We start from the raw sequence: 20,516 nt of genomic DNA, 5'->3' as shown, positions 1-20,516 counted from the left end.
GTACCGTAGAGTTAAAGTACATTAGAGAAGTGTAGAGTGCAGTACAGAAGAGTGCAAAAGGGTAAAGTACAGTAGAGTTAAAGTACATTAGAGAAGAGTAGAGTGCTGTACAGAAGAGTGCAATAGAGTAGAGAACAGTAAAGTGAAGAAGGGTAAAGTACAGTAGAGTTAAAGTACATTAGAGAGAGAGTCAGAAGAGTGCAATAGAGTAGAGAACAGTAAAGTGCAGAAGGGTAAAGTACAGTAGAGTTAAAGTACATTAGAGAAGTGTAGAGTGCAGTACAGAAGAGTGCAATAGAGTAGAGAACAGTAAAGTGAAGAAGGGTAAAATACAGTAGAGTTAAAGTACATTAGAGAAGAGTAGAGTGCAGTACAGAAGAGTGCAATAGAGTAGAGAACAGTAAAGTGCAGAAGGGTAAAATACAGTAGAGTTAAAGTAGATTAGAGAAGTGTAGAGTGCAGTACAGAAGAGTGCAATAGAGTAGAGAACAGTAAAGTGCAGAAGGGTAAAATACAGTAGAGTTAAAGTAGATTAGAGAAGTGTAGAGTGCAGTACAGAAGAGTGCAATAGAGTAGAGAAGATTAAAGTGCAGAAGGGTAAAATACAGTAGAGTTAAAGTAGATTAGAGAAGTGTAGAGTGCAGTACAGAAGAGTGCAATAGAGTAGAGAACAGTAAAGTGCAGAAGGGTAAAGTACAGTAGAGTTAAAGTACATTAGAGAAGTGTAGAGTGCAGTACAGAAGAGTGCAAAAGGGTAAAGTACAGTAGAGTTAAAGTACATTAGAGAAGTGTAGAGTGCAGTACAGAAGAGTGCAATAGAGTAGAGAACAGTAAAGTGAAGAAGGGTAAAGTACCGTAGAGTTAAAGTACATTAGAGAAGTGTAGAGTGCAGTACAGAAGAGTGCAAAAGGGTAAAGTACAGTAGAGTTAAAGTACATTAGAGAAGAGTAGAGTGCTGTACAGAAGAGTGCAATAGAGTAGAGAACAGTAAAGTGAAGAAGGGTAAAGTACAGTAGAGTTAAAGTACATTAGAGAAGAGTAGAGTGCAATAGAGTAGAGAACAGTAAAGTGCAGAAGGGTAAAGTACAGTAGAGTTAAAGTACATTAGAGAAGTGTAGAGTGCAGTACAGAAGAGTGCAATAGAGTAGAGAACAGTAAAGTGAAGGAGGGTAAAATACAGTAGAGTTAAAGTACATTAGAGAAGAGTAGAGTGCAGTACAGAAGAGTGCAATAGAGTAGAGAACAGTAAAGTGCAGAAGGGTAAAATACAGTAGAGTTAAAGTAGATTAGAGAAGTGTAGAGTGCAGTACAGAAGAGTGCAATAGAGTAGAGAACAGTAAAGTGCAGAAGGGTAAAATACAGTAGAGTTAAAGTAGATTAGAGAAGTGTAGAGTGCAGTACAGAAGAGTGCAATAGAGTAGAGAAGATTAAAGTGCAGAAGGGTAAAATACAGTAGAGTTAAAGTAGATTAGAGAAGTGTAGAGTGCAGTACAGAAGAGTGCAATAGAGTAGAGAACAGTAAAGTGCAGAAGGGTAAAATACAGTAGAGTTAAAGTAGATTAGAGAAGTGTAGAGTGCAGTACAGAAGAGTGCAATAGAGTAGAGAACAGTAAAGTGCAGAAGGGTAAAGTTCCTTAGAGTTAAAGTACATTAGAGAAGTGTAGAGTGCAGTACAGAAGAGTGCAATAGAGTAGAGAACAGTAAAGTGCAGAAGGGTAAAATACAGTAGAGTTAAAGTAGATTAGAGAAGTGTAGAGTGCAGTACAGAAGAGTGCAATAGAGTAGAGAACAGTAAAGTGCAGAAGGGTAAAGTACAGTAGAGTTAAAGTACATTAGAGAAGTGTAGAGTGCAGTACAGAAGAGTGCAATAGAGTAGAGAACATTAAAGTGTAGAAGGGTAAAATACAGTAGAGTTAAAGTAGATTAGAGAAGTGTAGAGTGCAGTACAGAAGAGTGCAAAAGGGTAAAGTACAGTAGAGTTAAAGTACATTAGAGAAGTGTAGAATGCAGTACAGAAGAGTGCAAAAGGGTAAAGTACAGTAGAGTTAAAGTACATTAGAGAAATGTAGAGTGCAGTACAGAAGAGTGCAATTGAGTAGAGAACAGTAAAGTGCAGAAGGGTAAAGTACAGTAGAGTTAAAGTACATTAGAGAAATGTAGAGTGCAGTACAGAAGAGTGCAATTGAGTAGAGAACAGTAAAGTGCAGAAGGGTAAAGTACAGTAGAGTTAAAGTACATTAGAGAAGAGTAGAGTGCAGTACAGAAGAGTGCAATTGAGTAGAGAACAGTAAAGTGCAGATGGGTAAAGTACAGTAGAGTTAAAGTACATTAGAGAAGTGTAGTGTGCAGTACAGAAGAGTGCAAAAGGGTAAAGTACAGTAGAGTTAAAGTACATTAGAGAAGTGTAGAGTGCAGTACAGAAGAGTGCAATAGAGAACAGTAAAGTGCAGATGGGTAAAGTACAGTAGAGTTAAAGTACATTAGAGAAGTGTAGTGTGCAGTACAGAAGAGTGCAAAAGGGTAAAGTACAGTAGAGTTAAAGTACATTAGAGAAGTGTAGAGTGCAGTACAGAAGAGTGCAAAAGGGTAAAGTACAGTAGAGTTAAAGTACATTAGAGAAGAGTAGAGTGCAGTACAGAAGAGTGCAATAGAGTAGAGAACAGTAAAGTGCAGAAGGGTAAAGTACAGTAGAGTTAAAGTACATTAGAGAAGTGTAGAGTGCAGTACAGAAGAGTGCAATAGAGTAGAGAACAGTAAAGTGCAGAAGGGTAAAGTACAGTAGAGTTAAAGTACATTAGAGAAGTGTAGAGTGCTGTACAGAAGAGTGCAATAGAGTAGAGAACAGTAAAGTGCAGAAGGGTAAAGTACAGTAGAGTTAAAGTAGATTAGAGAAGTGTAGAGTGCAGTACAGAAGAGTGCAAAAGGGTAAAGTACAGTAGAGTTAAAGTACATTAGAGAAGTGTAGAGTGCTGTACAGAAGAGTGCAATAGAGTAGAGAACAGTAAAGTGCAGAAGGGTAAAGTACAGTAGAGTTAAAGTACATTAGAGAAGTGTAGAGTGCTGTACAGAAGAGTGCAATAGAGTACAGTACAGCAGAGTATATTAGAGTTCAGTACAGCTGAGTGCATTAGAATAAAGTACCTGGTAATTCATGATGGCTCTGAGGCACATAATACAGAGGTGAAGATGGTTTTTCTGGCCGAGCAGACGAGAGTAGCGCAGAGCTTTCCTGTGAATAAAAGAGATCAATCTGCAAATGTCATACGTGTAGAAAGTGAACTGGGGTTGCAATAAACAAGTCTTTATGAAATTAACGGTTTGATTTAAATAAATAAAAAGCAGTTTAAGTTCAACATTTTATTAAAAGCAGAACTAGATAATTGAGTAAAACATGGCGATTTAAGGTGAAAAAGAATGTAAAAAGTAAAAGTGAATATCTTGAATTCCTGAGCAGGACAAATATGCACAAACACACACGTTCTCTCTCTGTGTAACAGGAATGCGGCTGATCCTGATAAAAACGATTGGAGGGGTGTGTGTGTGTGTGTGTGTGTTTGTATCTGTATCTGTGTGTGTTCTGTGTCTGATCTCAAAATACATTGTACACATATTTGATGACACTCATGACATAACTGTGGTAGTGTTTAGTGCATTAGTGTATGCTGTTTTGTGTGTTTGCATCTGTGCAAATACACTCCTTAATTGATGTGACTTCAGATATTAGATCTCATGAATCATATGATGTCAGAAGAAACGATAACAAGGCATTGAATTCATCTGTCAGTGCTGTGTAGTATGCAGGCGTACGACTGACCTCGTGGTGATGAGGCGTCCTAAGCGTGGGGAATTGTGGGTAGGGGAGTTTGTTGCACTTGTGGTTAGATCTTCAACAGATTTTTCATCAAAACTTCCAGTGTCAGAGCTGTCCATGTCATATCTATAAAAACAAATTGCAATCTTTAGATGTAAATTTGCATGTACCTACAGTATGTTTTAGAGCTAAACATTAATGAGTGATATTTTTGTCATTCATGCTATCAGTCATAAGATCTGATTTAATGGACCCACTTTATAGTAGGTGTCTATAATTACTATGTACTTAAGAATTTGATCCTTATAATGTACATACGTGTTGTACTTATGTACATTTAAAGTACCTGCATTTAATTGCATCTTATCCCTAAAACTAACCCTAATCCAATCCCTATCCCAAACCCTAAACCTAAACCTAACCCTTATCCTAAACCTACTCGTACCTCAACCTCAGTAGCAGAACAACATGAAGTTACACAATAAATTAGCGCTATTAAGCGTTTTTATTTGCTGTTGTCTGGTACCGACTCTTTGCTATATACTTATTCTGAAATGTCTAATATGACTATAGTACAAGTTTTAGCTACTGGCTTCAGAGGGCTGGCGGGACACATTTCTTGTTCATAGCACGTTCATTTCCCAGATGCCTTGTCACATTAAGAATTTAGACCCCTCTATTGTGTCTTGGACTGTGTGTGTGTTTACATACGTGACTGCTCGTTGAGCAAATGAGAGGTACTCCACTAGAACATCTAACCCCTTGTTTTGTTCATTTAAAAACTCCTCGGCCCACCTGAAAAGACAGCAAGAGCCTGAGCAAATACTCTTATTAAATGTCAACTCAGACATTTGTCATTATTGAATTGTTTTCTGTAGAACAAGTGTATATGATATATGATAACATGTGTATGAAAGCACTCTTAGTCATGTGACGGTTCTTACCCGATGTGATTGGTCCGTAGAGAGATCTCTAACTCACGCAGGACCTGTGTGGACTCTTGGACTCTCCTTTTAAACTGTACATTTTAAATGACACACATACTGTATGATTTCTATGAGTTGATTAAGTTAGGAACAGACATAAACTCACACACACATAAAGTCATACCTTTCTGCCTCCTCCCTGCTCTAATACACTCTTGAGCTTATGAATGTACGCCGAGGGAGGATTCTTTACTTGAAACCGTTCCTGAAGAGAGAAACAAGGGGGAGAGTACTTATTAAGGCTTTTATAAGTATATGACCTCTGTTTTAATTGGCTAACCACTGTGTACTGACATACTTCATGATGTCGTTCGTCAAGGTGGGCAAAAATGCTGAATACTGAAATGTGTTGATATGTAAATGTGGGCGGTCCTATGTTAATGAGCTTTTGGTTGTGACATCAATAGAGCGCAAGAGTGTGGTTACAGAATTAAAAATCCCATTTCTTTTTTTTTCCATAGTTGAATTGATTATTAGCGATAACTTATTACTGTTAATCAATGGTATATGCATCTGTTAAAGCCAGCAGCAGTCCACGTTATTTCAACATTTTTATAAAATTGTGTTTAATAGCTAGTCTACCCATGACCCTAAGGGGGAAAATCCACCAATTAGAGAATCGCAGCCAACAAACTCATTTGAGTTGGTCTCCCTACACTGTAAAACTACTTGTATAAAAATTTACATTTTGCAATATACTTTATACTTTTAGCCAGTTGAGGTGGTTTGGGCATCTGGTAAGGATGCCCCCAGGGCGCATCCATAGGGAGGTGTTTCAGGCACGTCCAGCTGGGAGGAGGCCTCGGGGAAGACCCAGGACTAAGTGGAGAGATTACATTTCCACACTGGCATGGGAACGCCTCGGGGTCCCCCAGTCAGAGCTGGTTAATGTGGTAAATAGGGAAGTTTGGGGCCCCCTGCTGGAGCTGCTGCCCCTGTGACCCGACTTCGGTTAAGCAGTTGAAGATGGATGGATGAATATACTTATTGTTTCTATACCTATAATCAACAACTTTATATCGACTTTATATCGTTTTTCATATTTCTATAGTTTTTAAAATGTTCACCTCATTCACAATGCTTCATTGGATTGTGGTTCATTCCATCATAAAGACGTTTGTATTTTTGTCTGATTTTCAAATACTTTTTTTGCTTCAAATCTAAATTTGTAATCTTGTGATTCCCATTGGAGTTGGTTGGTTTGGTTCATGGCCTACAACTCTTTTATGAAGATTAATTCAATCAATATTAAAAAATGTTTTATGGAAAAATACTTCCAGAACCATAATGGCTGTCAAAGTGGACGGGTACTGTTGTACTCTATATATTATGTTGAGTGTGTGTGTGTGTGTGTGTGTGTGTGTGTGTGTGTGTGTGTGTGTGTGTGTGTCTTTCGACTAACCTGATCACAGACTAGCTCCCATTTCTTCTCATTGTCATATTGACAGAGCAGTTTCACTTTATCGGGTGGAAGATTCATTGAATTCTGCAATCATAGACAGAGGAGAACAAATCATAATTGTTTTGTAAGTCTCACCATTTCATTTGTTGTTCCAGAACCATAAACTATGGTACATTCCAGTATATTGACTCACTCTGACACACTGAAGGCACCGTTGGCCGAAATGCATCAGTGTGCAGTACCTGATTTTAAACTTTTTTTATAGTCATTGTGATTGCCATTTAAAATAAGGGATTTTAACATTTCAAACCAGAAGAAAGAAGATGCTATTCATTATGTTACATTTTAATGTCTTCATATCTATGTATTGGTCCCTGGGATCTTTAAAGTAGCCGTGTATACATGAGTTTCTAGGGAAATGGAGAGTAAAAGTTCTATGCTGGCTCTTAAAGGGATAGTTCACCCAAAAATAAAAATTCTCTCATTATTTACTCACCCTCATGCCATCCCAGATGTGCATGACTTTCTTTCTGCTGCTGAACACAAATGAAGATTTTTAGAAGAATATTTCAACTCTTTAGGTCCATACAATGCAAGTGAATTGTGGCCAGAACTTTGAAGCTCCAAAAAGCACATAAAGGCAGCATGAAAGTACGACTCCAGAGGTTTACTCCATCTCTTCTGAAGTGATATGATAGGTGTCGTTGAGAAATAGAACAATATTTAATTATTTTTTTACTTTAAATCTCCACTTTCACTTTCACATTTTGTTTTTGCCGATTCACTTTCTCTGTGCATATCACCACGTACTGGGCAGGGAGGAGAATTTATAGTAAAGAAGAACTTAAATATTGATATGTTTCTCAACCACACCTATCATATCGCTTCTGAAGATATAGATTTGACCACTGGACTAATTTGGATTACTTTTATGCTGACTTTATGTGCTTTTTGGACCTTAAACTTTCTGGTCACCATTCACTTGCATTGTGAGGACCTACAGAGATCATATATTCTTTTAAAAAATTTCCTTTCGTGTTCTGCAACAGAAAGAAAGTCATACAAATCTGGTATGGCATTAGGATGAGTAAATTATGAGAGAATTTTCATTTTTGGTTGAACTATCCCTTCAATGCTTCTACCTTTAGTATCTACAGATAGTTCACCCAAAAACAAAAATTCTGTATTCATCTACTCACGGTCATGTTGTATACCAAACCTGTATGACTTTCTATTGTGAAATGCAAAAGGAGATGTTAAGCAGAATTACAGCCTCAGTCACCATTCACTTTTAAGGGTGAGTAAATGATGACATAATTTTCATTTTTGGGTGAACTGTCCCTTTAAGAGTGAATTTGTACTCACCAAAGACCAGATCTCTCTATAATATCTTCCCGGACCATGGATAATTTAACACTAATTATGCTGTTATTTGCACACAGTGACTATATAACTGATGAGCAAGCAGTTACATCTTGTGAGATGGTTTACGAGCAGTAGACATATCACATGTGTAATAAGGTATGCTGACTGCAAGAATGCCCTTTTTGAACCAGTGGATTAGTCTTGCATGCATGTCCTGTTGCTATAACAATATCTTAAATAATTGATGAACAGCATGAGTGTTTGCATTTGCTCTCACACACACACACTGTTATGGCCATACAGAATGACCTCATCAGTGACTCATTTCAGTATCAGGTGATTGTGAACATATTTGTGTATGAAGGCTCCTTGTAAATCCCCTGAAAATATATTATGGAAATCGTGGAAATCGAGAAAGCCAATGCTCTATACACACACATAACTACTCTGACCTAATAGGGTTACAAAGTGACACAACAATTTAAATTTGAAACTAAAATCAAACACAACTCCCATAAAATTACAAAATGAAAATGTTCCACCAGGTAGTGAAGTGAAAGTGTAGTGCACACAGGCTGTCGCTATGCAGTTGCTAGGGTTATCTGAGTGGTTGCTAAGGCATTTTGGTTGTAATTTACTGGCCAAAGTAAATCAACAAATTAATGATACGTGCAAAGAGACAAGTTAGTGGCTGTTCACACCAAACTTATTTTTGTGTGCGTCTGCATTGTTTTTCAGTTGTTTATCTACAATATGTAAACGTGGTGTACAGACACCTTTGACCGTTGCGCCGGGTCAAAATATGAGCAATAATAATAGTGATGCTTGCCTTAGCAAACACCACTAATTAAAGGGATAGGGACAAATACCATCCCAGATCTGCCTGACTTTCTTCTGCTGAACACAAACAAAGATTTTTAGAAGAATATCTCTGCTCTGTATGTCCATATAACTCAACTTAATGGTGAATCTCCACATACACTTTTACGTTCTTTCATATTGTGAAAGTGAAAGTGGAGATCTTCGGTAAAAAAAAGGACTTAAAAATGTATCTGTTTCTCACCCACACCTATCATATCACTTCTGAAGACATGGATTAAACCACTGGGGTTGTATGGATTACTTTTATGCTTCCTTTATGCAGGTCACTATTCACTTGCATTGAATACAGAGCTGAGATATTCTAAAAATCTTCATTTGTGTTCAGCAGAAAAAAGAAACTCATATTTCTGCGATGGCATGAGGGTGAATAAATGATGAGAGGATTTTGATATTTGCATGAACTATCACTTTAAGACATTATTTAGTCCCTTTATTAACCTTTTCGGCCTCATGAGGACGTACCCATTATGCCTTTGACAGGTTATCCTATTCCTCTGATGACATTATGGAAAATTTCTTTCCCACAATACTTATTGCTATTTTGACTAAGCAAGTCACCGACTCACATGCTAAAATATGATCATGCATGTAAATCAGTTCCAAAGAAAGGACTGGTTATTTCCACACATCCTATACTAGATTTGTCACGTTAAAAGGTTATACTGTGGGTTTTAAGTTCTTTGAGGTACCTACTTGATGTCTCTTAGAACAGTGAGTGTTTTGCCCTAATAGTTGCTCTGAATTCACGGTATTTGTATTGTGCCCAAATTCCTAGGCTGTATCTTTCAAGCAATAACTTGGAGGAATGTTATCATTTGTTTTGGGAACATTGTAAGATAACTCTCTCTGAACTCTATTAATATTCAGTCATTCTGTGAGCACGTATCATCCCAAGACTCAAGAAATATTTTGACACTACAATGCTAAAGCACAGATGAGAGATTTTTCATATAGAATACATAATGTATAATTCATTCTTTACTATAAATACATTTTTGGATGGCTGTGGGACATCTTGGTAAAACCTGAAATGACCAACTGTTGCAGTCACCATAAGGAATAGGGCTAAATAAAAATACCAATGACTATCTTCATAATATTTGTAATATCTAAGAAAATGCAAAAAGTTTCTGTGAGGGTTTAGTGGATAGAAAATAGCATTAGCTCAGTATAAACCCATGGAAAGTCCCAACTGTGATAGAAAAACAAGTGTTTTTCTTTTTTTGTTAAATCACATTTCATAAGATCATGGAATGGATGTGACCATAACATCATATGTCACTATTGCTGTGTCATTTCATTTTTGTGTAGATTGAGTTACAAAATGATTCATTAGCATGGCATGCATTCTAATTCGCAAACAGGTCAATGGGAGGATAACCAGCAATCTGCAGAAAAATAGCTTTAGGGCAAACACACACACGCACGCATGCACGCACGCACGCACACGCACACACACGCCCTCAAACAGTCTTCCTTTATTCACTGAATATAGTGGAAATGGTCTAGTTTTGTCATGTTGCTTCTGTCCTTGTCACTCTCTCTTTAGGCTCTGTGTTATATCTGCAGATTTTGATCCAGAACTCTCTCTCTTCTTTTTCTCCTTAATAACAGTCCAGCCTCTCATTCTTTTGAAATGAGGACTGGAGGACACAGTAAAACACACTCAAGGACAAAACACATCCCACTCACCATCTATCGCTTTAAATGTCTCATTCTCTTCCTTTAAAATAGATTCTTTGTTTCTTAGTTTCCCATCAATTTTTTTACCGGCCTTTTTTCCTGTACCCAACCGGTAAAAAATAACTACAGTTTTTCATACTCAGGTCAGCTAACTTTTCACATATCACTGCTTGTAATAAAATTATCAAAAATTATTATACAAGGAAACGCAACCCTATTTATTGATCAGCGATCAAATGACAAAATAAAGCCAGGAGTAGTAGTTCAAATTATCTGATGGTGAACATCTAATGTAAGCTTGGATTCATATTACACCCTCGTTTCATCCTGAAGTTCACAAATGTTTAGTAGTGTGTTTATGGTATGCACATACTGTATATGCAGTATTCTATATACAGCCCACCCCACTGTACACATATTGCGGCACTAGCTGAGGATAAATCATGATCAATCAATGCAGCAATGCAGCTCAAAACTGCAGGTCAACTGTTTACTTCAGTGCACACACACACACACACACACACGGGCAGAATATTAGTAATTCTCTATTTCAAGCTTACAACAGATTGCTTTACCTTTATTGGAATTACATTAGAAGATTATACATAATAATTTATCTTTTTTTTTTTTCTTTGAGTTTGTATTATATTAGTTAGATAAACCATACAGGCGCACATGGTGTATATATATATATAGATCCTACAACTCAAAAACAATCACAAAGACAATGTTAAGTTTCATTTAATTAAGCAAATAGCTTCAGGTGTGTTTGATATAATGGCAAGTGATTTTCTAGTATCAAATTATCAATTTAGCATGATTACACAAGGATAAGGCGTTGGAGGGATGGCTGCTGGAAATGGGGCCTGTTTAAATTTTAAACATTTATTTTTTCAAATAGAGATGGTGCATTTTTTTTTTTTTTTTTACATCAGTGATGTCCTGACTATACTTTGTGATCAGTTGAATTAAAGTACCAATTTCCAAATTTAAATTTCACAACAAATTTCCACATCAAAATTAAATGTGTAATGTTTTACAAAATCAGAATATTTGGGTTTTTTATTTTGTTAACGATTACTCTTAATAAAAGATGAATTTGATGGAAATTTAATGTGAAAATTAAATGCGTAAATCTTAAAAATTTAATTGCAGTTAATTAGTTGCAGTTTTAATATACTGTATCAGCCCACTTTTTATATATATATATTTTCCCAGTAATAAGCATCACTGTTGACTGTATCAAAATACATTCACAAATGACTTTGAATAATTTAACATCAACTATATTTTTGTCCAGACTGTTTCTAGATCAGCTGAAAGCTGGACCATTGATGAAGATTGATGGCTCATACATGCAAAATATCAACAACTAACAGGGCCATTTGTATAATTACAGACATGTCGTTTTTCAGATGTCAGTAAAAATCATCAGTAAGAAGTAATATGGCTGTTATAAATGCTAAAAATTAATGCACGTAAACAAGGACAAAAATAGTGTATTATTTATTATAGTGCACATACATATGTAGCCACACAAGAGCTTTCAATATGTGTGTAAACATACCCGTGTGTGTGTGTATTTGCATGAATTTGCCTGTGTTTGGCCCTGAGGTTGTGCAAGACATCAGTGAAAACATCCATTGTTTACCCATATTTATAAACTCACATACTTTAAATGGTTACTAAACATACAGGTGATTATCCTGGGGCATTGAGCTGTAACATTTACATTTGGTACCTGACTGTATGCTTTTAACTGCTATATTAATGGTAGCTCACTATTAATATAGCTTAGTGGAACACAAAGGAGATGTTGGAAATAATGTTAGGGACTGGCTTGCATGCTTTTCCTATACAAACAAAAAGTGAATAGTGACTGAAAATGAACATTCGGCTTAACATCTCCTTTTGTGTTCCATGGAAGAAAAAAAGTCATACAGGTTTGGAAGAACACAAGAGGGAGTAAATAATGACAGAATTTTCATTTTTGAGTTCCCTGTCCCTTTAATTCTGTGTGTATTATTATAAACACACTACCAATGCTACCTTAATTATTTGCATTCTATTTCCATTATACAAACACGCACCATGTCACAATCTCGCTCTCTTTCTTTGTAGGCATTCTACATTGTCCAGATGATTGATAAAATGCATTTTACTTAAAGCCGCATGTGCACTTTAATATGCATTCATGGATTAGATGGCGTTCACTGCTATATGATTTGCATATGGAGTGATTATCTGATTTAGAAACAGCATCAATTATATTGGCAGATTGAATTAATTAACATGGAATACATTAAAGCTGACTTTGCTAATGCACACTGCAGCCAGACCTATTCACTGTATATATTTAGTGAAAAGTACATCCCTTTTAAATTTTTCAGTGAGTAGCTGCAATTTTAAATACTACTCTGAATCCAGTCCAGATTTTAAGTTAAAATGTATATACTGTATTGTATATGCAAAAGGGAAAGTGTATATTTTAGGTGCTGTAACAGGAATTTTTTCACTATTTCAAATAATATTTTTAGCAATTTACAGTTCACTTAAACTACTCATTTAGCTGACTATAAGGTAGTAAGTATGCACAGAATATATAGTATATGAACAATGTATTGACCGTATATAAGCATCATGTAGTAGGATATAAAAGTGTGTACACACATTGTGTTTGGTGGGGAAAGTAGTGCTTTGCCACAACTGATATTAAAATATAGACTTAAATCAGTTAAATCTGAAATATGTTGTGAGTACTACACAAATGATATCAACAGTAACACAAATAGCATGTGTACAGAACATTAAACCCAAAAGGCGTGTGGTTTTCTATTGTTAATTTTTACAATCTTCAATTAGTATTTTGAATAAATACTTCTGCAGCCAAACACAGGTATGAAAGCATAAGATAGATGCAGATGATACAGGTAGATAAAGTGCATAAAATATGGCTAATGACACAATGAAGTCATTCAGCTGTTGCTGCATAACTCTCATTCTTGGAGATTTTAGATTTCGCAAACACGTGAACGAATGCACACACACACACACACACACCTCAGTACACGGATGCCTACCAATCCATTGTGGCCTATAACCTAAAGTGGAAAAACGAGATATAGTTTCAGGATGGTTTGTGGTTTAGGTGGACTGTAAGAAAGTGTGTGTGTTTCCGTTTTTAATTGTTTGAAAAATGGCTTTTGATCATGCAGATGCACATCACAATTTCATAAAGCTTAAAAAGTGGCATATCTCAGTAAACCATACATACCAAACCCTTTGAAAATATCTTGTTTTGTTTTTTCCTAAAGGCTATACAGTTAGCATGTTAGGGTCAGGGCATAAGGAACCATATTGCCAGACCCCTGAACTAATATTTAAGTTAGAAGCTAGTAGAGCACTTAAGCCCTTGGTGTAGTGCCATTGACCCTGGAGAATTAAGATATACCTGAAGTGCAGTGTTTATGTTAGCCGCAGGAAGTTGACATGCGGGTTCTGAAAGTTCATGGACAAGCGCAATCCCACATCAGGCATTTTTGCCTCAGTTCAAGCATAAACACATTTCCCACTTGCCAGGGCTAGACTGGTAATCTGGTGGGCCGACACACTTTGGGGCCAATCAGGGGAAGATTGGCCATTGGGAGAACTGAGTGGGATGGTGGGTTGGCTGCGAAAAAGGGACCGTGATAAGCTAAAATGAGCTGCGGCGTTATGCAGAACAGACCACAAAACATGTAGAAAAGGACAGCGACCCCCACAATGTAAAATCCCGGGCCAATTTCTCTTCACAGTCCAGCCCTGCCTCTAGCAACCTCTGAGACATGGGGTCTGGTCCCGTGGAAACCACGAAGTAATCGCGTTCACAATGGTGAGCAAGATTCGAAAGTAAAATTTTCCCTCTATAATTACATTTTAACTGAAGCGATTGTTAGGTTTAGGGTTGGTGGTTGGGTGTAATAATTGGATGTAATGGTGGTGAGTCAATACAACCTCGTCATATAAAATGAACGTCACTATAAGTACATTTTTGGAAACGTGCCGCTTTTTACATTTTGCTGAAGTTTCCTGGTGAAACTAACGCTAGAGGCACTAAAACAAATGTGCTTTTAATTTACTTTCATACAAATTACAGGCAATATGGATGTTTATGACTTTATAAGCACTTTTTTACTCTAACACATCATTTGAAAAACAATACAATTTAACGCTTGTATTACAGACCCACCTACATTTACTTATTTTTTCAAATTACTTTAACTTCCACGGTAACTCACCTCATAGAGTTTTGGACTTGGAGACCGAGCCTCGAGCCCAGCAAAGGACGCTTGGAGTGAAAGTGCCATAGCAGCGAAACAAAATGACATGGTTGCTTTTAATGTTAAGGTAATTAACATTAAGGTAATATGCTTTTAATGTCAAATTTGCTTTTAAAAAACTATTGGTTTGGTTATGGGTTATGATGTCTGTTTATTTCACCTCATGTTTACATTTCTTTTTAACACTATTGGTTAGGTTTTGATCAAAGTTTGATGTTAGGGAGGTACGTTTTACTCATTACAACATCCATCTAATATTTAGTTACAAAGCCTAGTCTGATTACAACATCATTTCACTCGATAATGGCGCCCCCCGCTGGACATTTCACTGGGAAACTGCAGCCAAACGTGTAATAAAGCACGTTATATTGGTTTGCAAAAATTTTGCCATTGTCATGTAAATTTCATGAGATCTGGCTGGTTAATAAAATGTGCATTCCTGTTGACAGTATTAGATTAACAACTAAAAATACAAGCTGTTGGCACCGCTTAGTTGACATTTCACCCGGAAGCTCACACACAAGCCCATACGTTCAACAACACTTCCAGCTTCAGCCACTGGAGGCAGTAATTCGAATTTCGGTAAGCACAGACCGATTACAGCAGCAACATGTTCAACCTACTGATGCTGAATTCAAAGTGCGATCAGTCTGGTTAAACAACATTTTGTCATTTACGTACCAACATAATGCTGAACCTCTCCTCCAGTTCCTCCTCAGGTGGTAAGGGCAGTTTTGGGGCTGGTGGCTGTTTCTGTCCATAAGTGCTCAGGGGCCGTTTCACATCCCGTCCCGGGGACATCTCCAAACTTCCCGCTGCATTCCCCATGGCTGTATGCGCAACTTACACACACAGGTACACATATACAGTCCAGAATATCTTAAGTCTCATTCAGTGAAGCTCTACAACACGAACTCAAGATGACTGGTCCTCAAAGGCTTCAAAAACGTCTTGTTCTGTCCCAATATAGCAGACTTTTAGGTCCAAGGTCGACCACTTTATGGACACAGGAAGATAAATCCCAGCATTAACTCAAACCCTGAAGAATTCTGGGTTTTCAAAGTTTCATGCAATGTGTGGAGTAATGATATTTTTACATGGCTACAAATGATGACTTCTTCAAATTTTGTAGACTTGAAGAAACGGATCCCTAATGGAGAGACATAATTCAAAAGTCTTCTGATGGTGTTGTCTTGTTGCTCAAATATACAGAAAAAAAAAAATGTCCCAGCAGACCAGACTGTCAAGATGAGTTTAGCAAAGCTTTAGAGATTTGGAAATAAAAATGGGTATAGTAAATGCAGATTGTTCGAGGAAATAAAAAGCCAAAAACAAAAGCAACAACACTGAATAATTAGAAGCCAAAACAGCTGCAGTGCAGTTTAGATTTTAGACCCACAGGAACTTCCTCAACTACACAATCTTTTGTCGTGCCCTAGCTGCTAGTCCTTTCTGAACAGGTTTCACATGTGGTTCTGATCCCTATGACATCTCTGTGCTCCATCCTGGAGTGAGTGCTTCAGGTAGGGTGGAGAGGAGTGAGTGATCTGAGAGAGGAGAGGAGGAAAAGAGGAGGCAGAGAGCCGAGGCAGGAACAGATGTGCTTCTGGGTCCTAATGCTGTATCTGTATTCCTCCTTTGTGAGTGTGCCATATGAACACTTGATCCTTCCTCAAATGTCCACCTACAACCGGAATCTCATGTTACCTGTTGGTGTTTGTCGCTATGATACAAAAGACAACCAAACAACACAGAGTACACTGGGTCAATGCTCCTCTGAACAGCTAAAAACTACAAACTATTTGAACTGTGAATGTCTGTACATTCAGTGCTAAAGTGGCAATCCCCATTCTGGCTAAAAATAAATTAAATCGAATTAAATTATTAAATTAAGTTAATAAAATAATCATGAATTTCCCAGATTGGGACATTTTTGAAAAATTAGCTTGAAAGCATTAAAGGGATATTACACCCAAAAATGAAAATCTGTCATCATTTACTCACCCTCATGTTGTTTCAAACCAGCATGACTTGAATGATTTCTTTATTCAATGGAACACAAAAGGAGGCAGAATGCTAGCATCAGTCACCATTCACTTTCATTGAAAATAAAAAGTGATGGATTATACTTTACAATAAGGTTAAACTTCCTAACATAATAATTAACTACATTAGTATGGAGCGGAGGGGGGCGGGGCCGGGCTGGAATGTTGCACGCCCGGTCCCCCATCGGCCTGATGGGGCGCGTGAGGGATAAAGGCGGCCGGTGATGACGGTTCGAGAGAGAGAATTACGGGCATGTCCGTCATGTGTGTGTTTATGTTTGTGCTTTTTTGTTTTGAGTTTAATTAAACATTATTTATATTGACAAGCCGGTATGAATCTGAATCCCCTTACATTGGTGCTGAAACCCGGGAAGGAGGAGGGATGCCCGTCGCAGTGTCCTCGACACTGCCGTCCACCCGGGGAGCACCGCTGCCATCTGCCGGGTGATGGAGTAGCCCGACCGCCCGGACGTGGGGAACGGCCGTCGTCTGCGGGGTGAGTGGGGCCTGGATTCCCCTACTGCCAGGTGCGGAGGAGTGCCCTGCCGTCCCCCAGAAACACGGAGGGGTCGAGTGAAGACCACCGTCCGCGAGGGGAGGACCACCGTCCGCCTGGAGCGGTAGTCCAACTGCCAGGGACGGAGGAATGTCCCCATGTGCCGCCAGAAAAGCGGAGGGGCGTTCTGTCCACTGGGGGTCGGAGGTATGACTCCGGTTCGCCCAGGGAGGAGCGGCTGTCGTCCGCCAAAGAGTGTGGAGGAGTGCTTGAGGACCATGCGACGGCACATCAGAGAACCGGTGAGTGATTTTCTTCTCTCTCCTCTCTCGAACCGTTTTCACCTGCCGCCTTTATCCCTCGCGCGCCCCATCAGGCCGATTGTTGACCGGGCGTGCGACATTCCAGCCTACCCCAGCCCCCTCCGCTCCACAACTAGATAACATGAACTATAAAACATTATATGCATAATAATATTAACTGAAATAAAAAAAAATGATATTGTTCATTGCTAGTTCATTACACCATCCTAATGCATTTACTAATGTTAACAAACAGATCCTTCTTGTAAAGTGTTACCAAATGATGCAATGAAAGTGAATGTTGACTGAGACTTACATACTGTCTAACATCTACTTTTGTGTTCCATGGAAGAAAGTCACATGGGTTTGGAACAACATGAGGAGTGTGAGCTATCCCTTTAAGATGATACAATCCCTTTAAATTGTCATAAAGTAAACTGTAATTCTCATTCATGTCTTGCACTCTTACATGAGAAAATATCTCTTAATGTGACACTGAGGTCTATGGTGACGTCTAACCATTGCCAATGCTACTAAGTTTCCTCTGTTTGGAAAGCCAGATGGGATGTCAGGAATTGCCAGTTGTCTTTAATAGACTTACTAGAGAGCCCATTTTTCTAAGTGCTACTACAATATCATTTGCAATGCAAATTTGGTATACCATAGTTACATAGTCAATTAAATAGCCTCAACAGACAAAAGAGCACAAGAGCATTAAAGATCCTTTAGACTGTATTTGGGAAAGTTGAAGTGTGTCACTTTTTCAGTGTTAAAATACTTTCTGCTATCTGCAGAGACACGTAATGTAGGCTTCAAGCATTCCTGTTCCTCTGTTTATTTTGAGTGACCTATCCAGCCGGACACAGCAACACTGGCTCAACCAATGGCGTGAGTTGAGGGCAGGACTGTCTGTTTGTTCGTTCAACAGATATGGAGCGTATTCAAAAAGGTGTTTTTTAAACAACGTTTATTCTTTATTTCATTCGGTGGTGCTAGTGGCGGAGAAGTAACACACTTCAGCTTTAAATATATTTTTGGTGTTTCCACTATCTACAATCTTCTTAGCTGGCATGTATGTGTACAGTAAGCTTGTTTACCTGTGTTTGTGTTGGTGTTAAAGACAGAAAAAGAATGCTAATGAACTGAAAACATTTCTGAAAACCCATTTGCAGACAGCTTTGTGATGAGGAGGAGGGCGTGACCAGGCTGTGATGAATTGATCTATGTTGGTTTTAAATTTACCATTAAACTTTATGTTTACTGTTCAGCCAGTTCCAGTGCTGGGAGCATGGTGACACAGAGCTCTCTGAGATTGATTGTGAGCTGAAAACTTGAAATGCTTCAATTTCGTTTTCAATTTGAATAAACAACTACACTACACGGCGTCAATAGTAACACAGCTCACTCATCTGCCATCGCTTCCATATGTGTCCTCAATGCCATGGTGATTTGTTAGAGCGCATGCTCGTTAGCTCATAAAAGTACCAACATAGTCCGTAACACATTTTAAAATGCATTCTACTTAAAGGTGCAATATGTAACAATTTTCATGTAATATTAGCCAATGTGTAAACGGCATGAAACGCAACTTAAAGAATGAGCCCTTCCCGGACTTCCTAGGTTGCCTTATAAAGCCTGTAGACTGATTTTCATGTGAAGGGAGCGGCTCGGTTTTGCCGGGACAACGCTCCCGAGAGCCTTGCCACAGACAGTAGCATCTCTTCCGCTATTCAACAGCAACAACAAACTGCAACACTAAGTATAGTATAGTAGCCATATCACCCTGCAGCTATTGCCTGGTTGCCCACTAAAGCTAAGCAGGGTTGAGCCTGGCCAGTACCTCCTGGGGAAAATCAAGGTTGCTGCTGGAAGTGGTATTAGGGAGGTCAGCAGGGGGCAGTGTTGCCAACTATTTTCAATGGAAAGTAGCTAAATGTCGCCAGATGGCGTCATTAGCATATTAATGACGTCATCGCGTCGTATTTGCAATCTGCCTAATTTGTCGGTACTGTAGCCTACTTCAGTTTATAATAACGGTTATCTCCCCTAAACCGTGCTCATACTGTTTTTATATAAGTATATAGCCGAATGTCCAGTAAAACGGTTCTCAATTACATATAATCTGTTAGACAACGGAACAGAACTTAGCTAACGTTACATGTTTATGAGTTTGAAGAAGGTTTATTGTTGTGTTTGGATAAGTAAAATGTTTAGAGTCTGTAAATATACGATCTGAAGTCGGAGAGTTCAGAAACCGAACCGAATGAACTAAAACTCTGATTAGTAGTGAATATAAGCATGCCAAGAAAAAACGGTCAAATTAAATGTTTTGAATTAAAACAAAGGAGAAGGCAGCTGCTATGTGAACACTGATTGGTTCCTGCTAACACAGCGTGCACATGCGCAGCTCATTCATGTCTATGTCGCTGGCGTGCAGTCAACGGAATGTGCTGCTCCTCTCAGCCGCTTACTGAACAGAGCAGACGCAGCGGGGAAGTAAGACCTCACGCTTGCAGTACTGGCGATATTTGGAATTTGGAAAGTTGCTAAGGTTTGTCCAAAAAGTCGGTAGATTTGTCGCTAGTCTCTTTTTTGAAAAAATGTCGCTAAAGGGGTCTGAAAAGTCGCTAAAAATAGCGACAAAGTCGCTAAGTTGGCAACAATGGCAGGGGGTGCTCACCCTATGGTCTTCTAATGCCCCAGTATAGTGACAAGGGGCACTATACTTTAAAAAAGCACTGTCTTTTGGATGGAACTCTCTGTGGTCATTAAAAATCCCTAGGGCACTTCTCCTAAAGAGTAGGGGTTTAACCCCGGTGTCCTAGCCAAATTCCCCCCATTGGCCCCTATCTATCATGGCCTCCTAATAATCTCCATCCCTAAATTGGCTACATCACTCTACCATCTCCTCTCCACCAATAGCTGTTGTGTGGTGGGTGTTCTGGTGCACTATGGCTGCTGTTGCATCATCCAGGTGGTTGAGGAGATTCCCCCTATACTATGTAAAGTGCTTTGAGTGCCTAGAAAAGCGCTATATAAATGTAAATTGTTGTTGTTGTTAGGTAATGTTATCTTTGAGATTCCAGCAAACGTCCGGCTCCCAGAACAACACCGACTCCCACACAAATGCCTAGTAAGCCAAAAAAATACAACAATAAATGTATCTACTGAATCCCATCTGGCTAAGCGGGAACGTGATCGTGGTCGAGCGAAAACTAGAGTGAA

At 38.5% G+C, this 20,516-nt stretch overlaps 1 protein-coding gene across 1 annotated transcript in view; it reads right to left on the bottom strand.

The window, feature by feature from the left end:
* fmnl1b (formin-like 1b) overlaps window positions 1–15,972 on the bottom strand; it is a 36,133-nt gene extending 20,161 nt beyond the window's left edge. The window contains 7 exon segments of the mRNA XM_052113509.1: window positions 3,142–3,229; window positions 3,815–3,937; window positions 4,523–4,606; window positions 4,756–4,829; window positions 4,922–5,002; window positions 6,200–6,283; window positions 15,130–15,972. Of these exon segments, the coding sequence (XP_051969469.1) occupies window positions 3,142–3,229; window positions 3,815–3,937; window positions 4,523–4,606; window positions 4,756–4,829; window positions 4,922–5,002; window positions 6,200–6,283; window positions 15,130–15,276 (681 nt within the window). The 5' untranslated portion in view covers window positions 15,277–15,972.
* Between the last annotated feature and the right edge of the window lie 4,544 nt (window positions 15,973–20,516).

The sequence above is a fragment of the Xyrauchen texanus genome, chromosome 41 (assembly GCF_025860055.1).
Source record: "Xyrauchen texanus isolate HMW12.3.18 chromosome 41, RBS_HiC_50CHRs, whole genome shotgun sequence".
Lineage (NCBI taxonomy): Eukaryota > Metazoa > Chordata > Actinopteri > Cypriniformes > Catostomidae > Xyrauchen > Xyrauchen texanus.
The sequence above is the reverse complement of the archived record's forward strand: the minus strand, read 5'-3'. Positions and strand labels throughout refer to the sequence as shown.